The 26328-nt window shown below is 46.2% G+C and overlaps 14 protein-coding genes; 8 read left to right on the top strand and 6 right to left on the bottom strand.

Annotated features, from left to right (window-relative positions):
- Positions 1-1222: 1222 nt before the first annotated feature.
- Positions 1223-1694, top strand: GSBLH_T00006527001 (uncharacterized protein; the record flags this gene model as incomplete). The annotated part of the gene is made up of 4 exons (XM_013041508.1): positions 1223-1290; positions 1324-1434; positions 1467-1538; positions 1571-1694. 4 exons carry the CDS (start codon positions 1223-1225, stop codon positions 1692-1694), a joined length of 375 nt encoding a protein of 124 aa, XP_012896962.1.
- Positions 1695-3985: 2291 nt separating this feature from the next.
- On the top strand, positions 3986-4796 carry GSBLH_T00002884001 (uncharacterized protein; the record flags this gene model as incomplete). The annotated part of the gene is made up of 2 exons (XM_013041507.1): positions 3986-4702; positions 4737-4796. 2 exons carry the CDS (start codon positions 3986-3988, stop codon positions 4794-4796), a joined length of 777 nt encoding a protein of 258 aa, XP_012896961.1.
- A 15-nt stretch (positions 4797-4811) lies between these two features.
- GSBLH_T00002883001 (uncharacterized protein) lies at positions 4812-5029 on the top strand (the record flags this gene model as incomplete). XM_013041506.1 has 2 exons in its annotated part: positions 4812-4892; positions 4922-5029. Exons 1-2 carry the CDS (start codon positions 4842-4844, stop codon positions 5027-5029), a joined length of 159 nt encoding a protein of 52 aa, XP_012896960.1. The 5' UTR covers positions 4812-4841.
- Positions 5030-5051: 22 nt separating this feature from the next.
- GSBLH_T00002882001 (uncharacterized protein) lies at positions 5052-6438 on the bottom strand (the record flags this gene model as incomplete). XM_013041505.1 has 6 exons in its annotated part: positions 5052-5309; positions 5343-5846; positions 5878-6123; positions 6158-6221; positions 6254-6300; positions 6333-6438. 5 exons carry the CDS (start codon positions 6436-6438, stop codon positions 5464-5466), a joined length of 846 nt encoding a protein of 281 aa, XP_012896959.1. The 3' UTR covers positions 5052-5309; positions 5343-5463.
- Positions 6439-7459: 1021 nt separating this feature from the next.
- On the bottom strand, positions 7460-9825 carry GSBLH_T00002881001 (uncharacterized protein; the record flags this gene model as incomplete). XM_013041504.1 has 4 exons in its annotated part: positions 9286-9825; positions 8874-9256; positions 8685-8843; positions 7460-8656 (listed from the first exon to the last, which is right to left on the bottom strand). The coding sequence occupies exons 1-4, from the start codon at positions 9761-9763 to the stop codon at positions 7460-7462; spliced, it is 2217 nt and encodes a 738-aa protein (XP_012896958.1). The 5' UTR covers positions 9764-9825.
- Positions 9826-10121: 296 nt separating this feature from the next.
- GSBLH_T00002880001 (uncharacterized protein) lies at positions 10122-10346 on the bottom strand (the record flags this gene model as incomplete). XM_013041503.1 has 1 exon in its annotated part: positions 10122-10346. One exon carries the CDS (start codon positions 10344-10346, stop codon positions 10131-10133), a length of 216 nt encoding a protein of 71 aa, XP_012896957.1. The 3' UTR covers positions 10122-10130.
- A 422-nt stretch (positions 10347-10768) lies between these two features.
- Positions 10769-11402, top strand: GSBLH_T00002879001 (uncharacterized protein). XM_013041502.1 has 5 exons: positions 10769-10824; positions 10885-11083; positions 11114-11161; positions 11192-11263; positions 11295-11402. Exons 1-5 carry the CDS (start codon positions 10777-10779, stop codon positions 11366-11368), a joined length of 441 nt encoding a protein of 146 aa, XP_012896956.1. The 5' UTR covers positions 10769-10776; the 3' UTR covers positions 11369-11402.
- Positions 11403-11481: 79 nt separating this feature from the next.
- GSBLH_T00006526001 (uncharacterized protein) lies at positions 11482-13401 on the bottom strand (the record flags this gene model as incomplete). The annotated part of the gene is made up of 9 exons (XM_013041501.1): positions 11482-11555; positions 11587-11821; positions 11852-12078; positions 12103-12324; positions 12379-12947; positions 12977-13101; positions 13151-13221; positions 13253-13286; positions 13318-13401. The coding sequence occupies 9 exons, from the start codon at positions 13399-13401 to the stop codon at positions 11482-11484; spliced, it is 1641 nt and encodes a 546-aa protein (XP_012896955.1).
- A 3732-nt stretch (positions 13402-17133) lies between these two features.
- On the top strand, positions 17134-18995 carry GSBLH_T00002878001 (uncharacterized protein; the record flags this gene model as incomplete). XM_013041500.1 has 3 exons in its annotated part: positions 17134-17272; positions 17946-18113; positions 18146-18995. The coding sequence occupies 3 exons, from the start codon at positions 17134-17136 to the stop codon at positions 18166-18168; spliced, it is 330 nt and encodes a 109-aa protein (XP_012896954.1). The 3' UTR covers positions 18169-18995.
- Positions 18996-19020: 25 nt separating this feature from the next.
- GSBLH_T00002877001 (uncharacterized protein) lies at positions 19021-20487 on the bottom strand. XM_013041499.1 has 4 exons: positions 20435-20487; positions 20251-20403; positions 20166-20220; positions 19021-20135 (listed from the first exon to the last, which is right to left on the bottom strand). Exons 1-4 carry the CDS (start codon positions 20472-20474, stop codon positions 19079-19081), a joined length of 1305 nt encoding a protein of 434 aa, XP_012896953.1. The 5' UTR covers positions 20475-20487; the 3' UTR covers positions 19021-19078.
- A 1707-nt stretch (positions 20488-22194) lies between these two features.
- On the top strand, positions 22195-22758 carry GSBLH_T00006525001 (uncharacterized protein; the record flags this gene model as incomplete). The annotated part of the gene is made up of 4 exons (XM_013041498.1): positions 22195-22255; positions 22288-22350; positions 22398-22519; positions 22549-22758. The coding sequence occupies 4 exons, from the start codon at positions 22195-22197 to the stop codon at positions 22756-22758; spliced, it is 456 nt and encodes a 151-aa protein (XP_012896952.1).
- Positions 22759-23009: 251 nt separating this feature from the next.
- Positions 23010-23525, top strand: GSBLH_T00002876001 (uncharacterized protein). XM_013041497.1 has 3 exons: positions 23010-23112; positions 23191-23386; positions 23418-23525. The coding sequence occupies exons 1-3, from the start codon at positions 23036-23038 to the stop codon at positions 23487-23489; spliced, it is 345 nt and encodes a 114-aa protein (XP_012896951.1). The 5' UTR covers positions 23010-23035; the 3' UTR covers positions 23490-23525.
- A 1102-nt stretch (positions 23526-24627) lies between these two features.
- Positions 24628-25162, top strand: GSBLH_T00002875001 (uncharacterized protein; the record flags this gene model as incomplete). Its single annotated transcript, XM_013041496.1, has 4 exons — positions 24628-24706; positions 24737-24906; positions 24941-25017; positions 25048-25162. 4 exons carry the CDS (start codon positions 24628-24630, stop codon positions 25160-25162), a joined length of 441 nt encoding a protein of 146 aa, XP_012896950.1.
- A 48-nt stretch (positions 25163-25210) lies between these two features.
- Positions 25211-25963, bottom strand: GSBLH_T00002874001 (uncharacterized protein). XM_013041495.1 has 6 exons: positions 25906-25963; positions 25754-25827; positions 25621-25719; positions 25505-25586; positions 25357-25474; positions 25211-25325 (listed from the first exon to the last, which is right to left on the bottom strand). Exons 1-6 carry the CDS (start codon positions 25940-25942, stop codon positions 25238-25240), a joined length of 498 nt encoding a protein of 165 aa, XP_012896949.1. The 5' UTR covers positions 25943-25963; the 3' UTR covers positions 25211-25237.
- Positions 25964-26328: the final 365 nt, after the last annotated feature.

Raw genomic sequence — 26328 nt, 5'->3', positions numbered from 1 at the left:
GTCGTTTTCGCTGAGATTGAGCGACGCTGAGGAGAAGGTCGGCGTGGTTTGGAGCGAGTTCCACGTGATATCTGCGGCTGACACACACGGAAAAAAGAAAACTGTGCTTTCGCTCGTACTCTTTGCAGCGATCCATCACGAGCTGGATTTTATCGTTTAATAAAATAAGCCGATTGATGAGCTGCGGATCAGGAGTGGAAGGGAAGCGTACTTTTTCGTTCGTGCCTAAAAGCACTTCGCTTTCGATCATATGACGAAGCTCCGGCTGGCTGTACGAGCAGAGAAGGAGAAGATTGCGAGACGATGGGTCAAGGAAAATCGCGTCTCCTTGCTCATCTAAACTGGCTAGCAACTGACTCACATGCCGGTAAAGAATTTTCAGATCGAATCCACTTCGCATATTCAGATGCGTTTCGTCACTTATGTCAGGGAATGGAGATTCGTCATGTGCGCTCAACGCGCCGGTTCCATTCATTTCCGTGGAAATTTGCTCTCGAGAACCCTCTCGAGGGGAGATCATAGCGAACTGTGGAGAGGGCTCGAGAACGATGCCGCATTCTTCGATAGCCTGAATTCCGTCTAGAATGGGCTTGCAGCTGGTAAAAGAACTCTTAGAAAAACGCTGCTTCCATTCATACAAAACATGACAAAAGTCGGAAAAAAGCTCAAAATTTTCTTTGTCTTCATTGTCTTTTTTGGACTACCTTTCATGCTGTGAAAAAATACATACCAACAAAAACTGTTTTACACTTTTCATGAAGTATAGGGGACAAGTACTGCAGAACGATTCACTGCAATTGGACAGAAAGAAATTTGATATCCTATCATCACAGATGTCAAGAACCATTACAACATGACGTTTCTCCCATCTACGTTATTCTCGTTGCTTAAGGCCTTTGATAAGATATGCCACACTTCTTCGTACGACTGTAAATCACACGAATTTTCAACCAGGTGAAGTAACTAGGTTTAATGTCTCCAGAACGGACTACATGAGGATAATTTATACTACTGTCGTCTCCAGAATAGACCGAGTTCTGAACCTCCACTCCCAAAGCGGTTAGAGGATCGCGGACATACAGACTCAGTCTCTCTGCAAATCCGGAGAGGGTCGAAATCATCGAGTTCATTGCGTTTCTTTGATTCTCGGCGTACAGTGATCGATCGAATCGATGATTATCAAACCTTTCTCTTTCTATTATATTAATACTACTTAGCACAAATGTCTGCTCCTCTTCCTAAGGTATTTGTACAGGATCTTCCTCCTAAAGGAGGTTACCCTCTCGTGAAGTACTTTTTGAATGTTTGAACTGATCTCACTAGTCCTAAAAGAAATCTGCCCAATCGAGTGTCCGGAGCTACGATGTGGTTCATTGGAGCGGCCACCGTTGGTTTGGGACTCTGGAGAATGATGTATGGCATTCGCAAGATGAAGTAGGTTGCTCGCCTCCGAAATTAATCGTTAGCGAGATGGATCAAGAGCGATTCAATTGCCGCCTGGCCATGGCCCCGTACCTTCAGGCGGAAGAAGATATTCAGTAGGACTGTTTTTTCGTGAATTTTACCGTAGCTACTGCGAGGCCGAAGCTGCCAAGCTGAACAAGGAGAGAGAAGTGATGAAGGACATTCCGGGTTGGAAGGTCGGTGAAAGTGTGTACAACACTCGCAAATGGGTTCCTCGTCCAGTGCATTAACGAAAAAGCTCTTTTGTTTCTTTATCGTTCTGTTTGTCACAAACATGGCATTGGCCTAGGCTTTGGCTTTGGCTTTGGTTTTGGCTTTGGTTTTGGCATTATTCCATCTCTCTCAGTCTCCGCACGTTCTCCTCATGCGCCCGATTCTCATACTCGATCTTGGCTTCCACATCGAGAGCCTTCCACTGTTCGTGCAGCATCTTGCTAGCCTCCTTCCCAGAAAGGTCTACTCGCCACCATCCCCCTTTCCCTACTCTGCTCCACCGCCTTCTGCCGATTTTCCTGCGCGAACAGCGCGCTTCCGGTGAGTTCTCGGAACGCTCGCTGTCTCCGCTTCGCCGCGGGCGCTTCATCCTCTCCCTCCTTCTGCTTCCGACTCGTCCGCTTCCTTTTCGTCTCCTCCTTCGCGTCCTCCTGGGTCTCCTCGCTCTCTGTCTCCCGCTCAGCCTGCTTGAGCTCCTCCGCCTGCTCCTTATACCGCGCCTTGGTCGCCTCGTCCGCGTTCTTCCAGGCCTCCGACACCACCGCAAACATCCCCGACCGCGTCACCTCTGCGTCCCATGCCCCACCCTCCGCTACCTGGATGCGCCTGCTGCAGCTCCGCGTAATGCTCCGTCATGAACAGCTGGTACGCGGTCGGCGTCCGCTTGCTCTTCGATCGCTTCGCCTTCGGGAGCTTCGCCTCCCAGGCCTGCTTCTCCTCGGCGGGCAGCGCCTCCCACAGCGCCTCCAGCTTCTTCTTCAGCTTGCTGCCCTTCAGTCCTGCGTTTTATGGGACTTCCAGAAGTACCCTCGGATTCCTGCACCGTCGGCTTGGTGTCCTTGCAGAACAGATCGAAGCCGGTCTGCGACGACATCTTCTCCTGCCGCTTCTCCTTCTTGCGGTCCGCGCGGGTTTGCACCTCCGGACTATGTCAAAAAAAGCGGGTTTTTGTACTGTCGCGCTCGCCATTCCTGCATTTCGCGGTCGTAGATTTCCTTCTGACGCTTGCTCTCCTCGATGTACTTGGCCCTGTCCGCCTCGCTCAGCTCCTTCCAGCGGCCGCCCAGGACGCGGCTGAGCTCGGTGAAGGAGAGAGCTATGAATCAACAGGGAGAGCCAGAGAGCGACTTGGGTTTTCGTCGTGGACCGCGTTGCGGAACTCCTTGCAGAAGAGCATGAAGCTCGATGAATAGCGACGCGGCTCCGGGTCGTCGGAGGGCGCTGAAGTGGAGGGTTGGTCCTGGCTCTTGGAAGACTTTGCCTTTTGTTTGGTTTTTTCCTTGGTTTTTTCCTTGGGCTCTTCCTTGGGCTCTTCCTTGGGCTCTTCCTTGGGCTCTTCCTTAGGCTCCTCCTTAGGCTCTTCCTTAGGCTCCTCCTTGGTCTCTTCCTTGGACTTGGACTTGGATTTCGACTTGGACTTTTGCTTTTGTTTCTTGAGGGTGAGAGACCGCAGAAACGCTTACCTTCTCCTTCTTAGGCTCCTCCTTCTTCTCTACCACCTCCTTCTTCTCCTTCTCTTGCCGAGAAGCGCGCAACTTCTCGATTTCTTCCTATAGTTAATTGTGCAACTCGACACAACAGCGCAAATCTTCTTTAGTTCCTTCTTTTGGTCATTCAAGGAATTACGAGGAAGGCTCATCTTTTTCTCAACGTACTTTCGGATGTTTCGAAACACAGGCGTACTAGATTTCATATCACGAGCACATCCATACGCATTCACGTCCAGACTCTCTAAATAATCGGCAATGTGCTTTTTCGCTACTTCGAAATCAAGATCAGACATTTCTATATTCCGGTGAGTCAATTTCTCGTCCCATGTCCAAAGCACATATCTAACGTTGCAGGCACTTTCTCACACCTAGCCCAACCATCCCATATATAGGAATGAAAAACTTACAATTGAAATAAATTTTAAGTTTGAATATGAGTGTGAAAGCCAGCTTTGATGATACTGGTAGAATGAACATGCTTCTTTCCAATGCCTATGATTTCCCTCCCAAGCTACTCTCTACTGTGTACACTTTTGATCTTTTTTCTTTTGCTATTATTATGCTATGCTATGGACTCGATAGCCAATTTCTTCTCTCTTACCATTTGCCTCCCATTCAAAACACAATGATCCTTTGTTATCTCCATTTCGATATACCTTTCCTCTCTTCCATCTCTGCGCTCTTTAAGAATATCATCAAAATGACTTGACTCCATCCATAGGATGAATAAAAAAGTCCGAAAGCAGAACTCGAACTACCTCACCCGACACAATAAAAACAAAACCAACAACTAAACTATACAACCATTTCTAATTATTATGTCTTATCACCCTATATACAAAACACCCATCCTTCTGTTTTTGTTTTCTTCACTATTTTGCATGAACCAAGGTAGTATCCCTGGGAATGCGTATCGATACGCGAATTATCCTATGAATTCGGGGGGAAAACCGATGATTTCGCCCCCTATACAGCAACAGCAACTAGCCCAATTAGATTTAGCTGGGAAAAGGATGGAGATGAGTCAGCAAGACCAATACAGAAATGTGAATCCTTCCATGAGCCAGTATGACATGATGCAAAGCAGAATGGGAATGCAGCAAGTTCAAAATATGCGCATGCAGCAGCAGTACCAGATGAATGCTGCGTTCCAACAAAAGCGCCCTCATATTTCTCCAACGAGTCTTCCCGTGTCCTATGCTCAGCAAAACACTGCGCAGTACATGCAGCAGGTGCAAAGCCAACATCCGGGAGTTCTGAAGATGCAAACGCAGTCGTACACTCCTGGACAGCATGTATACCCGCAGATGATGTCTCAAATGATGCCGTCGTTGGGAATGTCGTCTTCTCAAGCCAAGCCGCCTATGATGAAGCCAAGTCTCCCAGTGATCGGAGGCAGTAATCGAGACAAAGAGCCCAAGGAATTGCCTGATGTACATTATGAGAACGCAAAGAAAAACATGGAGATGCGGCAAAGCACCTACTGCCCGTATTTCAAGGTGTTGAGGGAGATGAAGAGGCTTAGTGAGGATAAGGTTTGTGTTCTTTGTATATCGTTCATTATTGTAGGAGAAGGCTGCACAGTTTAAGGAGAATATGAAACAAATAGTTGAGTCACTTAATTTTTAGTTCTTTTTTGTTAGAGTAAATCATTCGTAATAGCAGTGAATCCGGATGCTCCCTCTTCATCTCTCTGAGATCCAGATAAGCCAGCAGGAGATTTCTGTACTCATTGCCGAATTCATCGATTCTAGGATATCGCAGATGCTGTAAAACGAAATACAACCGAAATTCCACAAAAAGGGAGTACACGATCGAATCAGTCCCGAAGAGAGAAACTAATTGGAATCCACCCCTGCTGAGTTTCTTGGCAACAAACAAGTCCAATACATCTTACGAAAAGATGACGAAAAAACTTCATTCCCACGTAGTAATGAGTTACATTCCCTGCAAACGGTTGCACGAGCGGGATTGGCAAAATTGCACTTCGAGCATATAACACTGTGAGTCTCACTCGGAATCAGTTCTGTTTCGAAAGGACTGAAGTTCTCGTCGACCATGGAGGGTTCTGGACTTTTGGATAATAAGCAAACGATCTCAGCCGAATCTAGATCATACATTGCGTGTGAGGTAGCTCGCGATCTACAGCACATAACCAGAGAAGAGTGAAGATACTTCCCGATCCACACCGCCGAGATAACGCAAGAACATAGTACAACAACAATCATGACGTCAATTAGCATCCAGAACAATGTATTATCTTCTGGAATCAAAACTGACTTTGTTTGCATGATGACTACGCGTCAGCTCGATCCACGCAGAGCCTACGAGCGTTCGACGGAGAAAAAGCGGAGCACTGCACTTTATAATGCTTTTCATTGCTGTCCACCAAAAAAGTCACAAAGCCATTCTCATCGATCGTATGTTTCGACGCCACATTCAAGCCATTGCCGTTGAACAGGTTGCAAACAAAGGTACTGTCCAGATTCGAAGCGATCCCCACGTAGATCAGAGACCCAGAGCGGCTCGCTGAAGTGATTCGGAACATGGCGGGCTTCGTGATGATCACCTGCCGGTTTCGCTCCGCATCTGAGAACATTTCAAAATCGTTCTGCGCTGTACAGGTGATTACATACGTCGTCAACGGCTTGAGGTTTGAAATGACGTAAAGACCCGTTGCTACTCCTCACAGAGAGAGCAGAAAACCTACACTGCATGTATTTCCCTGAAGATTCTTTCATCAGCTCGTGGACATTGATTGGGCTTCCAATTGTCCAGGCGTCACACCACACATGGCACGGTTGTGTGACATTAACGGCTAAAACAACGCTCACTGGACTTGTATGAACCAGCTTAGAAGAGAGAGATAGAGGACACCTATGAACAATTTCAGAAATGGATTGCTTTCCACCCAGAGGAGACAAAAAACCTCTTGGATTCTTTTGATTATTTGCGTCTGAAATCTTACTCTCTCGACAAAACAAACCTACCACAGCCCGATAGCCGTTGACCCTCCGGAAGATTTTCCTTCTGCGTTTGAGGGAGCGTATTAACCTGTGGAATCACTCCACACTACGGAAACGTACCTCACTGGAGCTTAAACCATGGAAAAAACAAAATGCTAGACAAACACCTACGCATCACGTTTGTACCAGTAAGCGCCACCTAGAATAAACGGCCGAGCGCATGAACCTATCATAACGCACCTTTTAGAGCGACGTATTGAAGGTTTAAAACAAACAATGATATTACAAAAAAATGTGCTGGACATCGTTTTCCATGCGCGGGATGTACAGCCAGTTGATGTTTTTCCCGATCATATCAAACACCAGCGCAAGCGAATTCCGAACTTCGACCATGTAAATGCGACACTGCTGCAAGTGGAGCTCGTCATAGTAGACTAGAGCTCGCTTGTAGTCCTCGTTGTCAGGGTATTGGCAAATCTACGATAAAGTGCCAATTCGGAGAAAACGTTTTTCAAATATTTCCCACGATCGATATAGTAAGAGAGCGATCCGCTCATCACGTTCGCCAGCGCGCGCTCCAAACCGTCCAGCATGCTAATGTACTCCTCCTGCACCGAAACGCCGAAATTGTTGCCATCCTCGATCTTGGGCTTCATCAAAATGATCCACAGACGAATGCTGTTCACGAGATGGCTCACTCGGTCCATTTCCTCGTTTACGAAGGAGATCAGCGAGCTCACTTTCTACCATGTCAATTGCAAAGCAATCACGACTTCATTTAAAGGGATTCGGAATTGGTTCGGGAAATAGTCTTCCTTTTTCAGCGCAACATGAGGTATCTTGGCCGTTTCTTCGGTTGCAGCACTCGCCGCTCGCTTGCGTGACTTCTTTATGAACTTCTTTTGCGCTTTTTCCCATTTCTCCCAATCCTTCCGCGTTTCTCGGATAAAGGAATTGGTTTCTTCCTTCGATTTCTCAATCTGCGCCGATAATTCATCCAAATTGGGATACAACTCCTCCTCCAGATCTTTTGGAGTCATCTGAAATAGTTTCTCCTCCTACAACATACCGCGGTGAGCAACAATTCTACCTTGATGCGTTTCGTTAGGATGAAGACTTCCTGGGGAAGCTCACGAAAGAATAGGTCCTCTCCCTCGCGAGCGATCGATTCGTTGATTGTTTTTATCTTTTCCACGACATCCGCAGGAGTGCTCATAAGCGGCAGCATGGCCTTTGTATCTTGTTTGCTACCCACACCCTGTTCCTTCTTAGCCGTTCTCCTTTCCATGTTCCGGTTTCAAAGAATGTCTCTCTCAAACAAGCCACTTAAACATCCGAGTACGAGTAGTCCGAGTACGAATAATCCGAGTACTCTTCCTTGCTCTCTTTAGCTTTCTCCTTCGGCTTCTCATCATCCTTCTTGGTTGTTTTTTCCTCTCCTTCCTCCTTCTTTTTCGGCTTTTCTTCTTCTTCCTTCTTCTTCTTCTCCTTGGTTTCTTCCTCATCCGAATACGAGTAATCCGAGTACGAGTAATCCGAGTACTCTCCCACCTCCTTCTTGATCGCCTTGCCATCTTTGGGCTTCGCCTTTCCTTCTTCCTCATCGGAGTACGAATAATCCGAATACGAATAATCCGAATACTCTTCTTCCACCTCCTTCTTGATCGCCTTTCCGGTCTTCGCCTTCGCCTTCGCGCGCTCCGCCTTTTCCTTGGCGCGTCGCTCGCGCTCCTTGGCCTCTTCCTCGGCGCGCTGCTTGGCCTCGATGGCCGCGGGGTCGCGCAGTTCGCCGGGCACGGGCGTGTCGGTCCAGTCGGGCAGCGGGACGAATCCGTGGAAGTTCTCGTTGAGCTGTGCGTGAGCGAGAGACGAGAGAGAGAAGCCTACGGCGAGAGAGAGCGAGCCGAGGTAGTAGTCGGAGAGATGGCACTCGGAGAGATACTCGTTGGGACGATTGTCGGGCTTCGTGATCTTGTCCAGAATCGCCTCCACGGCGGGGTTCTCCGAGGTGAAGAGCTGGGGGTGAGTGGATGGGAGACAGCAAAGTACGGCTCGGATGTTCCGCGCCTGCACGCGCACTTCCACGTCGATGTCCTTCGCGTTGAGCTCCAGCACGTAGTCGAACATCTTGCGGATCTGCTCGTTCTCCGAGTCGATCCGCACCAGCTTCACCAGCAAGAGAAGCAGCGTCAGACGCGTCGACTGCGACAGCGTCGCGTAGCGCTGCGTCATGATTCGACACACCTCCTCGGTCTGCGGAACCACGCAGTCGCCGTGGCGCAGCAGCAGATCGAGCAGTCCGTCGCACACGTCGCTTCCCTCGTGCTTCAGCACCGTTTTGATCACCCAGAGCAGCGCCTCGCGCTTCGCCGCGTCATCTAAAATGGGCAGCAAGCGGTCGATGCCCATCAAACTCGCGTGCACGATCGTGTCGTCGCTCGCGCGCACCTCCAACAGCTGCACGAACACGCGCAGACACAGCTTCGCAGACGGCGCGTGGCGCTGCGCGATCACCAGCAGCGTCTACATCGAATCGTGGAAACGTGGAAACCTGGATGAGGTTGACGACGACGTCGCTGGAGGGATGGACGGCGAAGGGCTGCAGCGCTTTCAGCACCTGGGCGACCGAGTCCTCGTTGATGAGACGGCAGAGAATGCGCGTCTTCTGCGAGATCACGAAGCCGGGCTCGGAGATCCGCGGGAAGAACCACTAGCGGTGAGGGAGAGGGTGCGAGGGCACTTGAATCCATGGCTGGAAGTAGTCGGGGTAGAGCGCGGAGAGCTCGTCGATGGCGTCGAGGACGAAGAAGCTGTAGCGCGCGTTGCGGTTGAGGAGATGGACCATCGCGTCCACGCTCTTGGTCACGAAGGACGTGTCCTCGGGGGCCAAATGCAGCAGCAGCGACGCGGCGGCCAGCACCACCGAGCTGTTGATCGACTCCAGCTGCTCCATGGCCACTTGCAGCAAGCGCACCAAGTCCTCGTCCACCTTCGCCGGCGCGGCTTCCGCAGACTGCTCGCTCTGCGGCTTGGCCTCCGCCGCGGCGGGCTCCGGCTCGGGCTCGGATTGGCTCTCGCTCTCGCTGTAGGAATAGGATTCGTCGTCCTCGTCTCCATAAAAAGCTACGTTCAATCCACCTCACGAAGCTCACCATCCAGCTTCTTCGCGGCCTTGCTGGCCGCCTCCTTCTTCGCGGCCTTCGTCGTCGCCTGCGCCACGATCGGCTTCTTCACCACGCGCTCCACGTCGAGCAGGTCGGAGGCCTTCGGCTGGAGGAACTGCGTGCGAGCGAACTTCATGAGCACGGTGAGCGCCACCACCTGCGCGCTCTCGTCCATCATGGGCAGCATGTCCAGCATGCGACGGTAGCAGGGGTAGAGAAGCTCGTAGCGAGTGGGGCAGATCTCGCTGTAGGCGATGATCGCGCTGCTGAACACCAAGGCGTTCACTTCGCGCAGCAGCACCTTCAGAATGGCGATCACGCTCTCTTCTTGCGAAGGGTCCCATTGGTAGAGCTTCAGCAGCGAGTGCGCAGCGATCTTGCGGACGAACGGAACGCTGTCCACCACGCAGTTCTTCACCGCCATTAACTGCAGTTGCCAGATGTCCGGCACGCGGATGGAGGTCATCACGCGGAGGGCCAGAGCGCGGATTCGCTGCGGGTTAGGTTCATCCTAGAGATGTACGGGATTCTTTCCCTTCATGTCCTGCTGGAAGGTGTTGACAGAGAGCAGGGCGTTCTCACGGCAGTTGTCATTGTAGTCGCAGTAGTGGATCAAATATGTGTATACGTAGTGCTTCAATTCCACGCTCGGGCAAATAACCAGCTTCACCACGTCCGGGAAGAACGCGGACATGTCGACGCCCTTGCTCAGTTGCTAGGCCTAAAACACAACAACTAAACACTACCGCAATCATCCACTTCATAACTACAATCTTTTCGTCCTCACGGTCTCTGCCGCTTCCGCTGTTCAGAATTTCACGCACTTCCTGCTCCTATTCACATAATCCGCAAAACACACAACATACGGAACGATCCTCCTCAAAATAGTGCTCCTCTCCATCGTTAAAGATCTCCTCGCTGATCGAGCCCACTGTATCCGATACAGCAGCAACGGCTGTGGTCATGCCCTTGCTGACATTATTTCCGAATTTAGACATCAGGTTGCCTGCGAGCGAACTCACAGAGCCCCAAAGATTGCTGTTCGACATTCTACTTTATCTATTACTAAGCCAAAACACTATTTTTTGCGCGAGCGAAAAAAGTGGAATCTCGTTTTTGTGTGCTTCTGTGTCGTTTTATCGATTGTTGTTGTGTTCTCCATATTGAAAGGAAATCCAATAACAGTCTATGGGAGTGAAATGGAAACAGGAAGAAGGAATGTCAATTCACAAATACCACCCAGAAATACACCTACTGTCTCCTCATTATTATCTTCCAATATGTGACATGCCTCAAGAAAACATTATTCTTCAGTCTCGGTGCGAAACTCTATTGGATCGTGCATCTAGTTCACTCATATAGCAGCAGTTGAAAACAGCGAGGAATAACCAAGATCATAGGAAAAATGTGAATTCACCCCCACCGCACTAACGATTTTACCCAGGGGTTATTATTGGACTTAGAAAGTGTGCCTTTGAGATGTCCACTGAACAAGCTAAGCCTTCTGTGCAAACCTTTGGCCGTAAGGTAAGCAAATTTTGGAGAGCGTTTCTTTTTTCTTGAACATTGTGCTAATCTCCGTTTTAGAAAAACGCCATTGCCGTTGCTCACTGCAAGTATGGAAAGGGAGTCATGAGATTGAATAATCAACCGATTGACATTATGCAGCCCGAATGCATGAAGATGAAGGCTATTGAGCCGGTTCTCCTTCTCGGAGCTGAGAGATTTGCCAACCTCGACATCCGTGTGACTGTCAAGGGAGGAGGTCGCGTTGCTCAGATTTATGGTAGTTTCGATTCGTTTTGGTAATGAACAGCCATTCGTCAGGCTATCTCTAGAGCGATCGTTGCGTTCTACCAGAAATGTAGTGTTGTCTGGAGTGTTTGATCTGTAGACGTCGATGAGCAGGCCAAGCGTGAGATCAAGGATCTCCTCGTTTCCTTCGATCGTTCCCTGATCGCTGCCGGTAGTCTCTTCGTCGATTGTTTCATTGCTAGATCCTCGTCGCTGCGAGCCCAAGAAGTACGGAGGTCCATCGGCTCGTGCCCGTTACCAGAAGTCTTACCGATAAACGCTCAACGTTTAGGCTGTATAGCAGAGCACACGTCTTGTTTGTTCCAAAAAAACATCGAAACCCTCCATAATACACTTGCGATATACAAAACATTTTTTACCCTGGATGATCTACGAGTGTGTGCGGAGCACGCACGACTCCTTCGTGTGTCCGTACTTGTTGCAAATGGAACAATAGATCATATCTACACTTCGTACACCTTCCTCACCACCCACATCTTCGGTAATAATCCTTATTGAACAGCGGGAAGATCTCGATGTACCGCTTCCCCAGATTCTTTAGGTGGTATTCCAGTCCTTTCGCGCTGTCCTCGACTGACGAAAAGGTCACGAACGCTTCTCCGCTGGGTCGTTGTTTATTGTCCTGTCCGATCACAATCGTCAACTCGCCCTTCGCATCGCGCGGCACTTCCAGCGGAGCGAAGAAGGCTGCGATTTCCTCCTTTGTCGCCTATCCATCAATCTGTTTCCACGTTTCCACGGTGTACGGCAATCCGCGAAGCTTCAACGTCGTGATTCGATTCTCCACGATTCGCTGCTGCAGCATTGTTTGCTCCAACAGATCGCGCGGCTTCACGCCCGCCTTTCCATGCTCCGCTTCGCCCCGGTTTCCCTGTTTCCCCGTTTTTTTGCCTCCCGGAATGAACTCCGCGCTGTTCGGATTCAAAGCCGATCCCGTGTGGATCGGTTCCTCGCTCGGTAGCTTCGCTAAGTGAAGCCCCTCGTTCAAACTGCGCTCCGCAACCGGCTGCAGCTCGGTTGTCGCGAACGAAGCGTCGAACGGCGCGGCATCTCCGAGCGAGAAGTCGTCGAGCGCGTCCGTCTCGGAAAGAGGAAGCGCGTTCTGCGCGGGCGTGAGATAGCCGAACGAAAGAGGCGTGGGCGAGTACGTGTTCTGGAAGAAGAGAGAAGACGAAGAGTGCATCACGCTCATCGAATTGGACCGGCGACGCTCTGCCGGGAGGTCTTGAAACAGGCTCCCCGTTCGAATGGACGGGCGCAGCGAACGTTCTTGCGAGTCCCATCGATTCAGCGGTTGGTTCCACACTTCGGCCCCGCGGGGATCGGAGAACTCGAAGGGACGCGTGGGGATGGAGGAGGTGGAGACGGCGGGAAGGACGGAGGGGTTGCGGAACGCGGAGAAATCGGAGGACCACTGCGAACTGCAGAAGTCGTCTCCGGAATAGGTGCGAGAATCGAAGAAGGAATTGGGGTGAAGGAGCGGCGTGTTGGAGTGGAAAGAAGGCTCGTACATGCGAAAGAGCGCGTCGGTGGCGTCCATTGAAACATGGCGAGGCGCGGAGAGAGGCGATTCGTTGTTCACGAGAAGCGTGGAGCTGGCGAGACAATGGCCTTTCTGGAACAGCGATAGCAAAGCGTCCTTCACATCGATGCAGCGGGAAAGACCGAAAGAAGCCGGCTTGCGGTTGTTGCAGACGAAAAGAGCAGAATCCGTGGCGGATTCGACTGGGTAACGATTCTGATTTTGGTCTTGGCAGAGGTTAAATTCGTTCAGAAACAAAAAGACACGAAAAAGAATAGAGGGAGTGCGTATTCCCAACTTCTTGAAACAGCTCCTAGCATCACAGCAACAAAAAAGGCTTACATGAGCAAAGAGGCGTTCTCACGGTCAGGAAAAACCACACATGGATTCTGCAGTATTTCTGTAGAGTGTTGTGAGTAAGAATCCTGGATTTCAAAGAAGGTACTAGTAAAGGAAGTGATACAGTACTATTAAGGAAATTGTAAAAAAAATTTGTATGGAAAAGGATATTGATACCATGGAAGACGAATTAACACTACTATCGAAATCAACTTCCTTCTGTATCACCGATTTCCCATTTCTTGTATCTACAAATGAGTCGTCACCAGAAATTTTTACCAACCAAGATCCAAGATATTGAGTTAATAGGGAACTAGTGCTAATCGACAACAATAAAGATATACATTTGCTCTTTGTTCACGGCCGTCAACAGAAATGATAATAAGATAATCCTTATTCTTAGGGTTTTCCCTCAGTGGAGTTTCCATGATTGATAGTGTAGTTTTCTTATAAGCAGTATCAATAATAAATTCCACCCCAAATAAATATCAACAGCAAAGATTGTATACAGAATTCAAGTCCAAAATAACAGCCTAATTTACGAATATTCAGATACTATGGTATCTTGTAAAATGAACGCTTTAGAATTAAAAATAGAAAGTATTTACGTAAATAGAGATTATGGAATGGCTTGAAGTTGTAACCTATATAGTTTACCTTTCTGCTTTTATAAAATGTTGGTAGTGATAAATACAATGCATTCTATTGTGAATTTCATTGAAGAATTGGTCATTCGAGGCAAACTGTGAGCCATGTGTTTTTGATTCAATAGGAATACAGTAGTACGAACGCTGTGCGTGATTTATATGATTATCTATGATGGAATGCGTTTTGTTTAGCGAAAAGAGTTACTTTTCCTATGAAGCAGAATCTAGAAAGGTGCTATTTGATATTCTAAGCAGAAGATGTTGATATGGTCGTATTAATTGGATTCTCTTGTCTATATTGGTTTATCATACACTTAAAAACCATAAAATGTTGCATAACAGTTGAAAGCCTTTTAAGATGTGAGTAAGAAATACATGTGCAATTCCTTGATAATGGTGGTAGATAGCCTCAAATCTCACAAATACGTGACAATATAGTCTGTTGAGTGTACTAGAATCAGAAAAATAGATTATATACAAAACACAAACAAAATAGCTATTTCTGACAGACAATAGTACGAATAATAATAATAGCAATGTGTGGCTATTATACATATTCGCAATATGAACGATGATAGGCACAATGATACCTTCCATTATCCAATCTCAATGGGTTCTCTTTTTTGTGTTTCAAAGATTATATTTTATATTCTGCAATATATATATTGATTCTATAAATGGATCCTCGATTTTGTGTTGTTTAAAAATAACAATCAGTAAACTGAATAAGCTCATTTCTTTATAAAGTTATCTATATCGTAATGATTAATGACCGTTTTACTTTGATTTGGATGTTAAATAGTAGACGGCTCTTCTGAATTGAAGGGAGCTGAGTATCTGCTCCATGGTTACCTCTCCTTTGGGAATCCCCAACCATTGACTCGACATGGTGTTCGATACACTCTTCAACGGTATCAGGGGGCACATAAAAACGAGTTTACACTACGCTCCGAAAATGGTACTGTTTACCTGTTTGAAAATAATATATTGAAGCAGAAATGGCAGGAGAAGGAAAAGGGAATAAAATCGGAAACGTTTATAGCCTACAAGAATGGCCGAGCCCATTTCAGTCAACAATTCAAAGAGATTTATGAAAAACGAGATTTTACACGCATTGTCAATCACAAGAGAGGACTTCGCTTGGAAATCACATCAGTTACAACTGATTATGTGATATTCCATGGAATGTTCGATGACAAACATCAGAAAGATGGTTGGGGCATCGAATTTGATGAGGAAAGTGGAAACGTGGTTTTAGAAGGTATTTGGAGCAATGGAGTATTGAAAGAAGTAATTCGATGTTTTAACGGAAATGTTATGACGGAATTGAAAAGAAACGGAGCAGATAGTTTGGATCCAACGAAACAAATTCCGACTTATACAGGTGGATTTCGTTATGATGAAGATAATGAACGATTTATTCGTGAAGGGAAAGGATGTCTGATTGATGAAAAGACTGGAATTGCAACTCGAGAGTGTGAATGGAGAGATGGTAAGGAAGTGAGTGGAAGAGACTTGTATGAAGGATGGTACGACCCAAAATCGGCGAATGCTTTTACTGTATCATCGCTTCCAAAGCCTTATTCAAACCCTCAATATGATAATCCCCTTAGGAAATTTTCCAAACCGAAAGGACTTGATAATTTGAGTTTGACCCTGCAAGATATGATAATCGCGTCGAATTCCTACAATGACCTGGATCTCTTCGACATTGGCAAATACAAATGGTTGCAGTCTATCGAAATCGGAGACGATTGCTTTCAATCAGTGAAAACCTTCAAAATTGAGGGACTAACTCGATTGAAAAGTATAAAGATAGGAAGCCACTCATTTACTGAAGCAGAGCAAAGTTTCTTGAATGCAGCGCACACTTTTAAAGAATGGGAAAAGATCAAAAATGAGTGCAAATCATTTAGAATCACGATGTGTCAATCGTTAGAATCCATTGAAATCGGTCCAAACAGTTTTAGTGACTTTGGAGGAGAATTTGAGTTGGCAAATCTTTATTCATTGCAGTCTATCAAAATCGGCCAAATTGATAAAGATTCCAACAATTTCTTATGGAGTTCTTTTGTTGTTCATGGTATCGCTGTGACATAAAACCGAGTGACTTTCTAGATCTTCCGAATCTAAAATCGATTTCCTTGGGTGCGTACGCCTTCTCTCAATCCTTAACAACAGTAATCAAAGGTATAAATTGTCATGGTCAAATGATTTACATCATAGATCTTCCTAGACTCCAGACAATCGAGCTGGGCTGGTATTCACTCTTTGGCAGACATGGTGATTCAAAATGCAATTTAGAGATGAGAAGTAGTATTGATGTTATGAGGGGCGACTTGTAGACCTTCCCTATCTGGTCTCAATTATCAATGTTATTGGATATAGCTTCTGTTGTACTCGTTCGGTAATATTGGAAAGTTGCATTCGGCTCTAAGCTTGATTGATTTAGATATTCCGTATGTGCGAATTGTCAGTCTACCGATTTCATTCCTTGAGGTTCAAACCAAATCTATTTCAAGTCTCGATTTGATTTTCACTTGACTCTTAGATGTTTCTTATCTTCTTTCAAAGTGTGCTGACCCAAAAGGATATGCACAACGTAACTAACCATCACAGCGCTGACTGATTCATTCAATTTCTTCAAGAACAATAATCTAAAGTATTAATTGTATTGAGAACATCGTATTCTTGATTTTGTTTCCTCTAGTCAATATCATTTCTAAGATCAAGTCTTGTAATACTCTACAATCGATAACAGTGAATCTTGTCTATCTGAATTTAGATCGATTAACTGAACAGTATTATATGATAGGAACGAGGCATATTATGCATTATCTATTTTTGTTTACTCTATGTATGTATTTGGAAAGAGTAGAATTCCTCCATACACAATAGATCCAATAAGCGATGCTAATGTATAGTTCTATTCTCTTTTCTTCCAAACAATATAATATTTCCACAAAAACAAATAAAATAAAGTGATTTACAAAAAACAACTCATCTGCTATCACCACACTATTACTCACAAATAGTATAGAATCCGCATAGTATTCGAATAGCGCCATATAGTATAGACAATTTCAATTATAGCCAGCAACTAGCAGCCAGGGCTCCAAATGCTGTCCCTATACTTTGCAGGAATGCTATGACTGGCATAAAAAGGCCAGATGTCCATGATAAACTCATAAAACCAGCCGCAATACTTCCCTTGGCTATACCTGCTGCAGTAAAGCCCAAACATACTGCCATCATGCCAAGGGTAAAATAAAGAGCAAAGCCGATTACGACGAGAATTCCAATAAGTGTAAAAATTAACATTTTCTTTCCTATAGGTAAAAAGAAAATATGAAGTTATATGTCAACTCTCTTTTGGTGGATTTATCGAATATCTTTACGCATTTACGAATATTACACCACTAAATATATATATATCAATTACAGAGGAGTTAGATTTTACCGTTAATAAGAATAACAACAACAGAGTGAGATTATTCAGAAGAATCTGGGCCAATGAACATTCCGACACGACGATCTACGTCAAGAATCTCAACTGGAAGACGACGGAAGAGGCGGTTCGCAGGTTCTTCAATTCGGTGCCGGAACTCAAATTTACTACGTTACTTCAAAAGAAAAAACCCTCAGGAATATTGTTGCCAATAAGATTTGGCTTCGCTGTGTACGAGACACGCGCTCAGACTCTGCGAGCCCCCAACCAGCTTAGCAAAAGGTGTTGAATGGTCATGTACTAGACTTGAGCTTCCTTGTACGCTCAGAAATCGTCACCACAAAGAAAAGAAAGCTAATAGTACGCGCAGAGGAAGAAGGGGAGAAGAGGACGAAACTGCTTGTGCGAAATGTACTATTTGAAGCGCCAAGAAACGAATTGAGAGAATTGTTCGGCTCATTCGGACAGCTCAAGTCCCTGCGACAGCCGAAGAAGTTTGACGGAACGTCACAAGGGTTTACACTTATAGAATATGTTTCTAGTGACGATGCCAAGACCGCTATCAAAACTTTGGCAAGTACGTACTTGCTGGGAAGAAAGTTGGTTGTGGAATATGCAAAAAAGGCAAAAAATAAATTTACACACAATGTTTGACGAGTCAAGGTTCATTTCGTTGTGATTTGTTTGTGTTATGAATAGTAATTAGTGACACTATTAAGGAATGGGTGAACCAAGTACATTTGCGCGATCTGATTGGCCTATCCTGGTTCATCCAATAAGTATGTCACATCACTAAGTGTGGATCATTCAGACTTTTCTAGATTTGTTTCGGACTTAAAGGTTAATGGCTTCAGTTAACGTGGGGTCACCTTTCCAGGTGAAATCTCCTTTATTGAGGTCGACATCGCCTGCTTCACCGAGCAAGTTCCAGGTACAGTCTCCCCTGCTGAAGAAGTCCACGCCGGCTTCTCCCGCGGCGTCCGCTTCGGCGGCGCCGGCAGCAGGTGGCTGTGCAAACGGAAACTGATCTTCGTCTGCTCCGAAGGTAGAACCGATTTCTGTGTAGCTTATGACTAGAGACCGTCGATCGCGAAGAGTGAGAGAAACTCTTTGATCGTGTCTGTTCTGAGTATGATTATCAGTATTCCTGCCCTGCTTGGTGCTTGATGTTGGCCGGCCTTGGTTGTGGTGCTGATCGGCGGAACCGTATCCGCCTCGGCTCGTGCAACAGGCCACTACATTTCTTTTGGCATGACTTTTGTGATGATGTTAGGATTGAGTTGGTACATCTACGAGCATCGTAGAAAACAGAACATTGCCGATAAGTGGAAGAAGTGGGGTCCTTTCGTATTGATCGTGATCGCCTCTTTGCTAGTCTGCGCCGATCCTTTCCGCCACGTCCTGCAGGACTTGGAGTGGTGGGAGGCTCCTGGCTCTAGCGAATACCGTCAGACTTGCCACATTGAGAACTTCCACTGCCTGTCGCCTTTGGGCTGGTTCATGACCATTCTGATGACCTACGTGGGCTTCACGATTCTGATCGTGGCTGCGTTGTGGAACGCGAATATCATGGACAAATGCGGAGCGATTAAGCAGCAGTGGCGCGAGTACCGTGGCAAGAACAGCGACAACAGCAGCAAGTAGAGGGGAGGGTCTGCATGAATCGGGTTCGGTCGCTAGTGAGTAAGGAGGGCGCACTGTGCAGTCATGCCCTGCATGGTGTGTTCTCGAGGTCCACGCTGGGGCCGAGCGCGGATTGCGACTGTGGGAAGCGACATGCTTGTTGACATGATGCGCCAGTCCGTAAACCTTAGGGGGCTGGTGTTGAACTAACGAGATGGCGCTGAACATGGAAGCTCTACTCACGGGGCTCAGATCGAGCCAGGTTCATGTGACGGTTTTAATAAGTGCGATTTGATCGTCTTTTGGGGTGTTTGTTGCACAAACAGAGAGAAGATCCTAGAAAACAAGCGATCTTGGAAGGTCTTCGAGAAAAACAGCCTGGTCGGATTATTCTGAGACGGGAGGGGCGAGCAACGCAGCGGTTGGGGGCTCGTTCTCTTCGGCTTGAACCCCGTTTGAGAGATTCGCAAGATCCTCCGCGTGCGTTGGCTCTTCTTCCGTCGTCCTCTCCACGCTGAGATTCGCCTCAGCAGCGGCAGGAGCTTCCTCCACAGAGTTCTCTTCCGCTGAAGCAGCAGGAGCAGCAGGAGGTACGGGAGCTTCCTCGACGGGGCTTTCCTCAGCAGCCACGGGCGGAATCTCCACGGGGTTCTCTTCCACTACAACGCAAACCGTGGGAGCGGGAGCCTCGGGAGCCTCGGGAGCGACAGCAGGTGCGTTGGGTGCGGGCTGCGCGGCATGGGTGGGAGGCAGAGAAGGGAGCGGCTTGGTACACTTCGGCGGCAGCGCGGGCAGCGGCTTGGCCGGTTTGGCGGGCTTGGCGGGCAGCGCAGGCAGAGGTTTCTCCGGTTTCTCCGGTTTCTCCGGTTTCTCTGGTCTCTCTGGCTTCTCTGGTCTCTCTGGCCTTTCCGGTTTCTCCGGTTTCTCCGGTTTCTCCGGTTTGGCAGGCTTGGCGGGGCGCTCCGGCCTGGGCGGCAGCGGCTTGGCGGGCTTCACAGGCTTCGCAGGCTTCGCAGGAGGCTCGGGCTTGGGCTTGGGCTTGTGGTCCCAGGGATAGGTGGGCAGCGTGGCGGGGAAGACGTGCCGCGCGGGCTGCGGCGCCTCGGCGGGCTGCGGCTGCTCGACAGACGGAGACTCGACGAAATGCGGCTTGGGCGCTGCAGGGAGCTCCGGAGCGGGCTTGGGAGCCGTCGGGAGCGGGGGAGGAGGGGCGGAAATGGAGGGAGGACGGCCATCGCCATACACAAAGCCTTCGGTGTGGTCGGCTTGGCAGGATGGACTCACGGTCACACACAGATGGAGCTGGCCCACGATCGTGAAGCCGTGCTCCCCGGATAGATCGTTGACACTGAACCAGGAATCCTCCGGAATAGACTGAGTTAACGAATCAAACGCCAATACCGTTTGGCCCAAAAGTGACGACTCTGTTCCATTCCAAACATAGCTATATTCACAGAAATCATGGATCCCTTACACTTGAATAGTAATGTCCGACTGAGAAGAAACTAAGCAAAACGACTCGTCCCATACTAGAATAAATAACGACTAGCAAGCATTACCAGCGCCACTTTCCGAAGCTATCGCAACTCCAGTTTCCACTTCAGCATTGCCAACAGCAATCTTGCAAGAAAACGAGGTGGACTCTGAGTTATCGGAAAGAGCAAAATCCTGGCCCTCGATTACGTGAATCAAGAAATCAAAACAGGCTTTTTCTAAAAGCTTACCCCATAGCAGCGATCTTACGCGCTGGGTATTCCTCAAGCAGAGCTGGCTCTAATTCCATAGTTTACAGAACGCTATAATAATATATGAAGAAAGAACGGTAAACACAAAATCTCCCCTTTTATTGTCATTGGAACAAACAAAACCGAATGTCATCTATTGAATCAATTTTGTGGGTCGCTTTGTGCTCTGGATCAATTGTAATTGCTTTATGCAGGAATGAAGAAAGCCTGGTAGCTGATCTTCTTCAAACATGTAAGGAACGTAAATGTGATAACGACGATCAGCTCCTGGTTCCCTAATCCCCTGATAGTCTCCTTTGTGTAGGTGGATCGTAACATACTGCCAAAGAGGCGATTCGAGTTCATACTCTGTGGAATTCATCAGCATCGTGCTCTACAACTTACCAACTCCAACAAAAAACACACAATCAAACGATCCATTCCGAACACCTTTTCATTCTCAGACAGTCCACTTGGAACAATCTGTTCATTAAGCCAACCAACACATGCAGAATTACTTGCTGCCGATCGAGCATCGCCTCGATCCTCTCTTTATACTTCGCAGCAAGATACTGATTTCGATCCTCCTCTGTGCTTGTCATGCTGCCGATCGGATGCTTGCTCGATCTGATTATAAGAAGTAATATCGATTTCGTACTCCAGAATGGCGTCTTTCTGCAGTTCCTGCAACACTTTTCGATTGGCCTACATTGAATCCGTGTGTAAAACGAAAACGGTCAGAAGCGACTCGATTCGACCATCCCACAATTTGTACACCTGTATTTTCTCCATTCGCTTTTTCTGCTGCTCATTGATTACCTAGGTTTCCAACACAAAACATAAATACCCCCGATTTTTGGAACAAATTGATCAGATTGCGACTGACAAACTCCATCCATCGCTTTCGAAACACCGGCCCCGTGATTGATCCACTACAACTCAACCATAAAAATCATGTACTACGTCATGAGATAGGGAGGAATGAAGATGTCGAACTCTATATTCCGAGCTTTCTTAACATCATTCGGAAATTCTTTCGATTTCGCGACGAATTTCAACTTGTACAGGTTTTTCTCCAGTTTGGTTAAGTCATTAACGAAAATCACAAAAAAAGATATAGGGCACAATGGGACTCCCCGAAATACCGTTACACAGTGGCTTTATGTCCTCCAGAAAGCTGTTTAGCACCTACTAAGCGAGAAAACTATAACACCTACTTGGAGAGATGATTTATTCATTTCTTTCACTTTATCAGGAAATGAGGACATGACATCTGGATGTACTAGCAAGTAAAACTGCTTGAGATCTTTCTGCAGCTCATTCCCGAGGAATGCATTTGAGACTGAACGCACCGTACACTTCCCAAACGAAAGCGCACATAAAGAAGAACGAGTCAGCAACGAAAACATTATTCTTTTCTCAGAAGCCAAATGAACCTTGTAGAAACGTTTCTGTCTATGACAAATAATTTGGAGAATTTGTAATTACAAAAGGCACTCCGACTCACAAAGTAGAAATTCTTTTGAGTTTGTCTATGGAATCGATTCTCCGTTCCTATGTGTTGATAATCATATTGGAATTTCAAATCAGATACACATTAAATTGTAGAGAGTGTGGAGAGTGCATGATTTTCTAGTTTGAAGCAAGCGAAGCAACTGTGCGAGACCCGAGATGACAACGTATCATTAGTACTCTTTAAACATACAGTTCTTACTGTATTCCTTCGTATTTTGCTGTTTAAATCCACGCGATTACACGATTTACAATCGCAGGAAGGATATGATTTGTAACAACACGGAACTGCTTGTGTGTGAGTTGAAGCGAATCAATCTATTGCAGAGTAGATAGCTTCCTATCTCTGGTGAATAGTAGAGCAGTATCCCAAAGTCCCTGAACTCTGGGATCATAGAAGGTTTGTATTAAAGTGTTTAATCCGTAATAAACATCGTACATACAGAGTTGTCTGCATGGATAATTTGTAGTGACACCAGAATTATTGCAGTCCGAGGTGGAGCACTGCTACACGATGTGCGATCTGTACCCTCGGAACTATTATTCGTGGACCACCTTGCAGCTGCTGCTTCCTTTATACAGTAATGAAAACGTACCTATTTTTAGCTCACAAAAATGTAGATCCGCAGTGAGATTCAGAGAAATCGAGAGTTCTTTTCAACACATATTAAGGACTATTCAGCGCTGTCCAGAAGACAAGTAGAGTATTCCATTCCAGATGAACCACAGACGCTACTGAAGGAACTAAAAAAGACCGGAGAGTACAAGAGTCAAATCCAGGAAGATATCGCAATTGTGAAACGGCAGTCCGATTTGTACATTTCGTATTGATTACTCATGTTAAGATATGGAGAGAACGAATCGATTCGCATTCATCTAGAATGTCTGGAGATGCTCCTAAACGATACGCCATCACAGCAAATTTCGTAATATAACACAATAATATTTGGTCGCATTCAATTTGTTTACAAATAATGAAAAAAAGTTCAATAATGAAATGTGGGGATAGACAAATTGACTAAGCAAAAAATACTCCCCTTGTTCATCCAGGGGTTCATTAATTTGTCCTTTTCAAAAATCGGTATTACTCTCCACCATTGAGGAAACTATGAACACTGAAAAGAAGGAATTGACTCCCGTGACCAGAGAGTACACTATTCGTCTCTCTAAGATTAGCCACAAGATGTAAGTCGAAATGCTTGATAGTGTGTGGTTGAGACAAATTTATTTTGCATTGTGAGTGGTCGCCCTAACTGTCTGTAGTTGCTACAAGAGAAGAGCTCCTCGTTGTATGGCTATGATTCGCAAGTTCGCTCAGACTGCTATGTGCACTGAGGACGTCAGAATTGACCCCACCGTCAACAAGTATGTGTGGAACAAGGGTATTCATGCCGTGCCTGCTCGTATTCGAGTGCGCATGAGCCGTATCTCCCAGGATGGCGAGGATGGAAGCAAGCATGTGAGTTCCGCTCTGTTGGAGTGATATGTAGTTCTATACCGTTGTTGAAGTTGTGAATGTTCCTCACTTCCACCAACTCCAGACGACCGTCACCAGTGCATAATTGTCCTAATGGCTGTTTTGGAGAGCGACCTTTATCTTGAGGTTTGTTTAACAAACAATCCACTTCGTGAAGCTTGCAACGGTTGGCTTTTCCAGTTTGAGGTAGTCCTCGCACTTCATTTTGATTGAGTTCGTTCGTAATCCCTACACATCATCTTGACGCAATGCACTTACCGCATTGAAACAAATGATTTCCCCCTGCTCTTGCAACGAAGAGTCCATATAGGTCGGAATTCCATGCTCCCCTAGCACACTTCCAAAGGGAGGAACCGCACCCGAAATACACCCAGTAATCTGCGGAACTTGGTCCAGAGCCACAAGCTCCACCTTGCCCACGACAGATTTCACGAGTTTCCAGTTAATCTGGCGTGCAGCACTCATAACCAGCAGCCACATTCCTTTCTTGTTGCTCACCAACATAGCTTTGGCTCCAGATTCGAGCGGCGTTCCTCGCACTTGCGCCGACTACAAATCAGATACCAACCTATTCAATGTGTACCTCGGCCGATGTCTTGCAGGGAGGATGAACAATTTCCTCATACTCGATATGATTCTCCTGCAGGAGTTTAATTATCTTCTCGTATGTTTCTTTATTCTCAACAACTCTAGAGATGAGAATAGAACCTTAAAACAACTCTTCTTCACTCATACCTAAACAAAAGTGTGTGAAACAAAGAATTCCATTTGATACTACAATAAAACATACAATGATAACAGAATAATATCAAAGACTAATCAAATCGATCAGTTCGGTTATGAATGGAGTAGTATTGTAATCTATAGCATTCAGTGTTCAGGAATGAATACCTACATTAAAGGTCCCACAACAAAAAAGAGCAACACACTGATTCCAATAGTATATCCAATATTACTTATTACAAGTTCTTCCTTCATGTAGATTTTTAAAGATATGTAGTTAGAGTAATAGCAACAAATGTATTTTAAATATAAATGTATTTGAAATGGAAAAAGAAGGGAACAATTCGAAAAAGAAAAAGGGCCTACACGGGAATCGAACCCGTGACCTCTCGCACCCTAAGCGAGAATCATACCACTAGACCAGCAGGCCTCTACAATCAACCTTTCTATTGACCTCCTTATGCATCAATACGAAAGATTGAACGATTGTCACTAATACGATGTCTGATAGTCCTATATTGTTTGAGGAAATCTTCGAAGTGCGAAGCGTGAATCCTGATGGAAAGGCTTTCGAAAAGGGTACTTTTACCATTTTGCCCTGAAGTGCAGTGACTCGGTTTGCCGCTACTTCGGTTACTTACGGAATGGACATGCTGATCGATATTAACACCGACATTTATCCTCTGAAGGGAACTGACAGATTTTCTCTTGTTCTTGCATCGAAGTTGTATAAGGACAACAGACCGGACCCTGGCGTTTATATGGACTATTCGAAGGAAGTATTTCGTAAAATCCTGGGTTTTTATTTTTTAGCACACTTTGCTGGATGATTATGATTATTGCATGCACGGAAAAGTTTTCAAATATCAGTACAAAGACGATGGTAAAGTGTAGGCGCGGTATATATCCGTAATGTATAGTTTAATCTATGTGTCGTATGGTGGCTTGCTGATGAGTCTGGAGGGAGAGCTCAAGCATATCGAAAAAGTAAAGTACGGAGACCGCATCTACTGCCTAATTCGTGTGATAAACTAAGTAGTATATCTTTTATGACTTGGCTCGTTTGTTCCAACCAACTTCATCAACATTGTCCAACCATTAAACCACACTTTATTCCTCAGGCACTTCGATCTCACCGTTGTCAATCGCAGCGATAATGTCAGACGGATGCTGTCCATTGACCGTGCAACCCACAGAGCTAACCAGTCATGCGCACACCCAAACCGTACTAGCATGTTCCCAGCACTTCCTTCACGGTTCCAGCTAATCTATTTGCATAGGAGCGCTCACGGAGGACCTTGGCTACCTTGATAACCTGATCGAGGGTAATGTTGCCGTTGTGCTTCACTACAATTAAATAGCACAGGAGAAAAATACCGTTCTTTTCCTTCTTGCGATCACGAGGAGGCTCGTTCAGCTCACGAATAATAAGAGAGGAAGCACTAGGAACAACCTCAACCTACAAATTAAAAATGCTATTGCACCGTCCATACAGTGGCCTGACGGTTCACCACAGTCAGCTTTACAGTGATCTTCAAACCCTTCCAATCCATTGTCGCCTTCTGAATATCATCACCGACCTTCTTAGGAGCCTAGAAATTAGATACTAACTCATTTGGTCCATACCATTCCCAGAGGACCGACTTTGGGAGCAAGAGCAGCAGGAGAAGCGCTTTCTCCACCAACAGCACGAAGATAAACTATGCCATTGTTAGAACGCAAATTCTTTCACAAAAGAGAGCACACTCAACACATCACAGTACAGTTCGATTACTTACTAATAGTAGCAGCACCGGCAGGGGCAGGAGGGGCCATTTTGAGTTATTGAACTGCTTTGGACAATACTATTGTGGAATACAAGTCGACTCGAGATTCAAGGGCTTGATGATCGTCCTCATTCAGTAAAATATTTAATAATTCAAATAATCCCCTTGTGATTTATTGTTTTTCTCTTACAGTGAGAATCGGAGAAGAAATGAAGTGAAATAATACTCTTGCGCTGCATTTCCTGGCCCTAGCAACATTTTGGAAACACATAGCATTCTCTTCACTTTAGTGTTCTCTGTATCAAGCATGAACAATAGAAATGTGTACGTTGATCTGGTGTCTGAAACGTTTTTGACTCTATTACTCATCAAAAAAACGACCTTTTTTCCGTTTTGAATAGATATTGTTTTTCTCAACAATTATTGTTTGATCTT

This window comes from Blastocystis hominis (assembly GCF_000151665.1).
Source record: "Blastocystis hominis, Singapore isolate B (sub-type 7) whole genome shotgun sequence assembly, scaffold_21".
NCBI lineage: Eukaryota > Bigyra > Opalinata > Blastocystidae > Blastocystis > Blastocystis hominis.
Note: the sequence above shows the minus strand (reverse complement) of the source record. Positions and strands in the feature narration are given on the sequence as shown.